The sequence below is a fragment of the Meleagris gallopavo genome, chromosome 7 (genome assembly GCF_000146605.3).
Source record: "Meleagris gallopavo isolate NT-WF06-2002-E0010 breed Aviagen turkey brand Nicholas breeding stock chromosome 7, Turkey_5.1, whole genome shotgun sequence".
NCBI classification, from domain to species: Eukaryota; Metazoa; Chordata; class Aves; order Galliformes; family Phasianidae; genus Meleagris; species Meleagris gallopavo.
Window position 1 is genome coordinate 11,871,273 of NC_015017.2, and position 7,138 is coordinate 11,878,410.

The 7,138-nt window shown below is 39.6% G+C and overlaps 1 protein-coding gene across 5 annotated transcripts in view; it reads left to right on the forward strand.

The window, feature by feature from the left end:
• Positions 1 to 98: 98 nt before the first annotated feature.
• The window catches only part of MDH1B (malate dehydrogenase 1B), a 9,089-nt gene continuing 2,049 nt past the window's right edge, over positions 99 to 7,138 (forward strand). Inside the window, exons 1-8 of one of the 5 annotated variants that reach the window (XM_010713483.2) lie at positions 99 to 208; positions 632 to 744; positions 1,763 to 1,897; positions 2,061 to 2,203; positions 2,866 to 3,368; positions 4,449 to 4,590; positions 5,496 to 5,659; positions 6,298 to 6,437. In XM_010713483.2, the coding sequence (XP_010711785.1) occupies positions 187 to 208; positions 632 to 744; positions 1,763 to 1,897; positions 2,061 to 2,203; positions 2,866 to 3,368; positions 4,449 to 4,590; positions 5,496 to 5,659; positions 6,298 to 6,437 (1,362 nt within the window). In that variant the 5' untranslated portion in view covers positions 99 to 186. The remainder of the gene's footprint in view (positions 209 to 631; positions 745 to 1,762; positions 1,898 to 2,060; positions 2,204 to 2,865; positions 3,369 to 4,448; positions 4,591 to 5,495; positions 5,660 to 6,297; positions 6,438 to 7,138) is intronic. The other 4 variants (XM_019617044.1, XM_019617045.1, XM_019617046.2 and 1 more) reach the window with 4 other exon arrangements.

Genomic DNA, 7,138 nt, shown 5'->3' on the forward strand with positions numbered 1-7,138 from the left:
GGACCGCGCTCCGCCGCTCAGCAACGGTTACCTCGCTGCCGGCGGCGCCATAACACCCGGCCGCCCTCCGCGCGCGCGCTCTCGGCGAGCCTCGCGAGACGGACGGAGTGAGCCGAGGGACAAACGGTCGCGGCGCGCGGCACGTTGCTACGCAACGGCAAACTGACCGTTAGGAGTGGCGCGTGCATGGCCAAGCTGGTGCTGGCAGGTGAGGCGGCCGTTGGGTGCTGCGTGGGGCTGCGGCGGCCGCTCCTCTCAGCTGGCTCTGCCGCCTTTCGCGCCTTCGCTCTCTCTTGAGAGCGTCTCTGTCCGTCGCGCCGCCGCGGCCGCTTTCGAGTCAGCTCTGTCACCCTCATTCCGTCGGGAAGCTTCTCCCTCTGCTGTGCTCTCCTTCACTCGTCCGCTGAAGTACCGCTTAGGCGTTGGCTGAAATACTCTTGCTGAACTGAGCAAGAGTTTGGCCTCTGAAATTACCCTTTCTTTGCTGATTAATTTACTTGCCCCGACGCTTTTGGGAACTCGTGTGATACCGGTCACGCAGGCTCTGTGCCAGTCTGGAGCAATTCAAAGAGTATTTGACTCGTTCGTATCACAGAGCCTTCCCTTAGCCGTGCCGTTGCTGCTCTCGCAGGTAGGGCAGGCTGCCCGCAGTACGCCAGAGCCGAGCTCCTGGCCGACTACCTCCAGGCTAACCTGCCTGACTTCAGCGTGCACAAGGTGGTTCAGCACCCCGACACGTGGGAGGTAAGGAGCGCAGAACTAGCCGTCGGGCCTGGCACTCCGCTGGGAAGGAGTGCGCTCACCTCTAGTGGGTCTCACTGTCCTGTGTTGGCATCTGGGTAGGCGAGCACAGGTGCTGCAGAGCATTGGCTGTGAGAGCCAGCATGAGGGAAAGTTTGGATGCTGCTTGTCTGGTGTTCTTGTCAGTCTTACCACAGGATATGGACGTAAGGTGAGAGCTGAGTGGAACTGTGTTTAGTTGATAGGAAGCTGAAGTTCATCATTTCTTATCGAGCATATATGGCTGCTCAGCCTGCTGCTCACAGTAATTTTTTGCGCATTCTGTATAATGCTTCCACTGTCATCAAGAGGATTTCTGGCATTCAAGGGCTTTGCATTACAATGGAAGTAATCTCAGGTATTTATTTACAGTACGGACAGGCCTCTCTGAGTACTTTGCTGTATGCCCAATTGTTCATTCTACTTGAAGACAATATTACATATTGCTGCATCTAGAGTGTGGTCCCTATAAAAAACTGAAAAAAAAATTGCAGTATTACATAACAAGACAGTACTGTGATGTTTTTACCCATTATACTTTGCTTGACACCTCAGCCAAGTAACTCAAATAGTAAAGTGAATAGCAGTTAATGTCTGCAGCCTACTTACCTCCCACAGAAGTTACCTGCTTACTTTCTTAAGGAATCCTGAGATTCCTTGCTGATTTGCAACATTTCTGTGTTCAATATCACTAAGAGAATAGAGCAAAATTACAGCAGTAAAACCAGGTGGAAGTAAAACCAGGTGGAAATTACTAAGAAGTTACTTATTTTGCTCTGTTGCTGAAATATTGTAGTATGTCAGTGTAACTTGCACTGCATGTCAGTATAACTGTCAGTCTGCCTTTTTATGCACAGTTATGTGAATAAGTTTTAAACGCTTGGTAATTATGTACTGAGAGGAAATAATGTTTATAGCTGTGACATGTAAGTGTTAACATGTGAACAAATATTAAAACCTTCTGGGGTGATGTTTGCATTAGCAGTGGCTTCATGATGTTTGTGAAATGAATGGATGGGAACACAAACGGTCTCCAGTTGTTTGGAGAGAACTGTTGGACCGTGGAGGCAAGGGTCTGCTTCTGGGAGGACTTAATGAATTTCTGGAATATGCTCAGGTAATGAGCAACTCTTAATACAGTAAGCCCATCATTTACATCTTCTTATAACATTGCTGATTTTTATTCCTCCTTCAAATGTAAAATAAAGCTATCCTTTTCAGTGTTCCCTTGCTGTGTTTGAGCTGTCATTTGATTAGAGAACATCTGTTTTTGTTCCTAGAACTATTACGGCATCACCTCAATGAAGCTGACTGAGGAAATATTAGAGATTGCTGAGGAGAACCTGCAAGCACACATGGAATCTGAAAAAGAGCAGGAAGAGATTAGAAGTCTTATCAACCCTTTGCAGATCTGGATCACCAGGTTAGAGTAGTAAAAAGAGTATAATAACAGTTTCAGAAGAATACAATTTTTCTTATCACGTGAGGTATAACCAGTCGAGGTTATACATGAATCCATGTAATTTGCTGATTTGAATTAGTTCCCGCATCCCTCACTATGAGCATTCACTGTATGAATTGAAAAGTATTTCTATTTTAGTTGAATTTTGTTCCACTATAAGTGGCTGATGTGAACAGGTGTCAGTGAGCCCCCTAGATCACCTTGTGAAAAAGCAAGTATTTACAAAATAAGCTGTAATGCAAATATTTTACATTAAATATTTTTTGAAATATTTAAATAGTCTTTTGCAGTTCTAGCTATAGAAATGTATGTATTTCCTATAGTCCCATTAAAATACCTAAGATAACCTTAAAAAGACCATTCAAAATCATAGTTCGTTAGTGACGTTTTTAAATGACAACATCACTTGAAATGCATAGGATGAAAAACCTTCAAACGAAAGAACATTCCAACTTTTTAATTTTAAGATGTTAAAATGGGAGAGCAATAAAGGATCCAAGCTAGTTATCTTTTTAAACACAATCAAATGCAAAGACAAGATCTTTGTGTTTACTGATGTAATACTTCTGTACAAGCAGTATACAGTGGTTAACTATAATTTGTCCGTATCCTTCTTTTATCAGTGCATCAGCTCCAACCTGCTATCAGCTTATCCCTCTGCTGGCAAGTGGCGATGTGTTTGGAATGACCACAGAAATCAGTATTCATTTGCTTGATGCGGTCCAGTCTAAGGAATGTCTTTCTGGTATTGTAATGGAAGTTGAAGACATGGCATTCCCACTTCTCCGTGGTATTTCAGGGCACACTGAGATAGATAAGGCTTTTCTTCAAGCTGATGTTATCATTGTTCCTGATGATACCATTTTAGAAAGAGACACCCAAACCCTTGAGAACTGCATTAGAGCAATGAGTGAGATCTGTCAAGTGTACGCTCCTCTGATTGAGAAGAATGCCAAGAGTGGAGTCAGAATAATTTCTGCGGGAAAAACCTTTGTAAACCTTAAGGCAATGATGATTATCACGTACGGCCCATCCATTAAGCCTGAAAATGTCATTGCTGTTGCAACATCCTGGGAAAGTGCATCTAAAGCCATGCTAGCCAGGAAGCTGAGTATGAACACAGCAGGTGAATATTTGTGTGTTCTGGGAGCATTTGGGGAATTCAGCGGATAGACATGTTGAGAGCACATACTTTAAAGAACAGTATGGTTGATGTATATGCAAAAAATGCAAGCACAGCACTGCACCCACTGAATTGCACAGCTGTACAGAATGCCAGGGTGTGACTAGCAGGTGCTACTGTTCTCTTTGCTGACTGCTATCTGAAGCTCTGCCTGATCCCATAAAAATCAGTTTTCTTGCCAACTCTTGTACATTGTCTAGTCTTGTGTCTCTACTAGGTTGGAATATACTAAGCTGGACTGAGCTGTGTGGCAGATGAGGACCTAGAACTTGCAATCGCATTTACACTTGGCAGCGCATTATTTTGGAGAGACGCAAACTACTGTGAATAAGCATGACAACATGCTTCTGTGTGGATAATAACAGTGAAGGAAATTTGTGTTATAGCATTATTTCTGGGTTAATTGGTTTTCTTTCTCAGATTAGTTGTCATAACTTGGTCATATTCACAGAGTTCTGGACAGCACAGCAGGGCTGTGTTCCAACAGTCTGTTCAGCATCAAGATTCTCTCAAGCGCTGCAGTGGAAAGAACTAGTAGTCAGTAACAGTGATATTTGGGAGCCTGATAATATAGAAAAAGAAGTTAGCAGGCAGAATTGTCTATCAATAGTTTATTTCAGAAATTCATTTTGTACCAAAGCAATAATATTTTTGAAATATTTTTAATAGATTTCTTTTGAACAGTCTGTATTTGCTTGTACAGAACTTTAGATGGAAGGTTGTTGTATGTTTGTAATATGATTTGTTTTGTTTTCTAACAAATATTTACTAGGTTTTGTCTATTATATGTAATAACATGATATTAATTGAAGTCCCATTACAGATTATGAAGAGGTTTCATATTATGTTATGGAGAACTTTGATGTGATTTTCAGATGAAAACATTTTTGCTATTTAAGGCAGGACACTGAAATGAAAAATAGTTCATTTTCAAGAGGACTTCCAGAATTCATCCAGTTCAACCTATACTGTGAAAATATTTGTCTTTCTCCTTGTTAATCTTTGTATTTTCCTCTGTTGCAGGGGTTAAAGATGTGATTGTTTGGGGCAACATTTCTGGCTGTATGTACATTGATTTGTCACATGCAAAGGTTTACAGATGTGACAGTGCTATTTGGGGCCCAGCTAATTTTTCACGTCCTCTGTTGAATTTGATCCATGATAGGTATGTCCAGGACAAATTTGTTTTTTAAAGTAAAACTAAATAACTTCTCTACATCTGAGTTTATCTGAACTTTTTAATGAACATCAAGAAATATGATTGTTTTCAAGATTTGTCTTTGACTAGCACTGTACATAAAGGAAAACTTAAGCTGAAGTACTAAGTTTGCAAAAGAAGTTGAGTAGTTCCTCCGACTATACATAGGTCTGATTCCTCTGCCAACTTTGTTTAGAACTATATATTCCTACATAGTAAGGCTTTAAGAAGTACTGAAAAGCCGGATAGTGAATGAGATGTCTAGTATGCATGAAAAGGCTTTGAAACAACACTAAGCATATATCTGCATCTTGTACCTGAATTAAATTGAATTTATGGCCTGAGGGAACTGATGTTGTCAATTTCCCATAAGAAGATTTGTTAATGTGTGTTAGAAGGATACGTGACATCTAAATAGCTTCTAGAGAAAAGAGAAATAGCAGAGAAAGGATGTTTAGAGTGAGAAGACAGCTGATTTTACAAGTACTTAGGCCTGGATGTGCAGAGCTCCCATTCTGGTGTAAGCCTTCCAGCATTTACTGGGTAGCAGATATTTTTTTTGTTCTTTACCAGTACTGTGCCAAGCAGGGATTGTGGTGCATGAGTGGATTCTTAGGTAAGACAGTAACAGATATAAATAGTAATTATAATAGAGGTCATAACTTGAGTAAATGACCTTTCACAGACAAATAATCCTTGTTGTCGCCTCTTCAGCTCTTTTTACTAGACCTTATTTTCTGTCTTCAAGTGCTTTGCCTTCAGCAAAGTCTGAATAAATTGTAACTGTTATCTTCACTTAATTCTAGTTCTGTTGTCCTGCTCTTCCTATAGTCATCTCAGGGCTTCCCTCCCACCCTCCTTTTTGTTGTCAGCAAATGGATCAATTCAGAATTTATGTCTGCACAGAGTTCATCAAGTTCCCGTGTCTGCCATTATGCAGGAATATTACCTGCTCATGCAGTAGCCACTGCATTAAGATACTGGTTCCATGGTTCTCCTCCTGGAGAGATTGTTTCTATGGGAATATTTAGTGAAGGTAAGTCTACTTTTGCTTCACATAATCTTTAATAGCTTCCTTGTAGCCTTCCACAATTTCTATAATGTGATTTTTTTTTAATCTTTTTTTTAATTTAATAAAAAAAAATCATAGCATCATTGGAGATTGGGACTTTTTTTCACTATAATAGCCTGCAAATCTACACAATTATGCTATCTTGAGCTCATGATTTCATATTCATTTCTTAAAAGTGCCTCTTAGGTTAATACTATCTTTGTTGCAGATTGTCACTTAGTCTTTTAAATAACTTTTTTCATGTATGTGGTTTGTGCATGGAATCTTTGTAATTGTTAGAACCAAAGGTATAAAAACATGTTCTTCTTGTGAAAATATGTGGACCAATAAATTGAGTATTACACTACAGCCATTTAAACCTTGTATGAAAGAAAAGATTTACACTTTTTAAAATGTAAAATTGTTATGTATCCATGAAACTAAAGTTCAGAGTTACAGACAAAAGGAAGCCCTTTAGTCTTTGAATTGTGCAGTCGGTCTCTGTATTGAGATCTTGCACAGTTACAAACTTCTGCAAATTTGTAGGGCTTAATCTTGACACTGCTGAAAATGTGGTTTATAATCATAAATAATATGTTTGGGTAATTTTTCCTTCTCTGCAGGTCAATTTTGCATTCCTGAAGGGATTGTCTTCTCTATGCCTGTGAGGTTCCAGAATGGTAGCTGGGAAGTTGTGACAGAATTAGAAATTAACGAAAAAACACAGGAAGTTCTGGATCGCTTATCCTATGATCTGATACAGGTAATGATTTTGTGCATCTGATGGCATGCCCATTCTGCTGCCTATGGATACATTGCTGTGCAACTTGGAGTACTGAGAACCTTATTGCAGATGTTAGGCATATGCCAACTGTACACATGAGCTCATGTATGTAAATCAGTATTAAAAAAGATAAGGTAGTATTTCTGTGTTGAGATAAATAGAATATTGTTCTGCTCCCCAAAAAGGAGACGATAACACAAGTTTACATATGGAAATGTAAAATTTGCTCTCCAACATTCTGCAGGCTTTGTGCAAACTGAAATGTTAGCTTTAAAGCTTTTACATTCTGTGGTGCTGATTTTAATTTTGTGTTGTATTCAGAGTAGTTCTGTGCCAAGAAACATGTCTTCCAGGAAGCTTATGGCTGTGACTCTCTATGAATGAAGGCCAGACGTTATTATGAAAAGGGATTTTTCAGTAAATACAAAATCAGCAAGCAATAATTTCATCATTAGCTATTTGTCATTTAGTGAGACAGAAAGAATTTAATTTGGTTAAGTATTAAAGTACAAGAAGGACTGGTCCCATATTCCACATCCTACCATCAATAAAATATTTGTCGTCTTCAGTCACAGTGGTTTATATGTGCCTATTATCTTCACTTGAACATATTTTAATTTTGTGTGACAAACTTCAGTGAACCACGAGTAGGTAGCATTAAAGCTGTTGTTTTTTTTTTT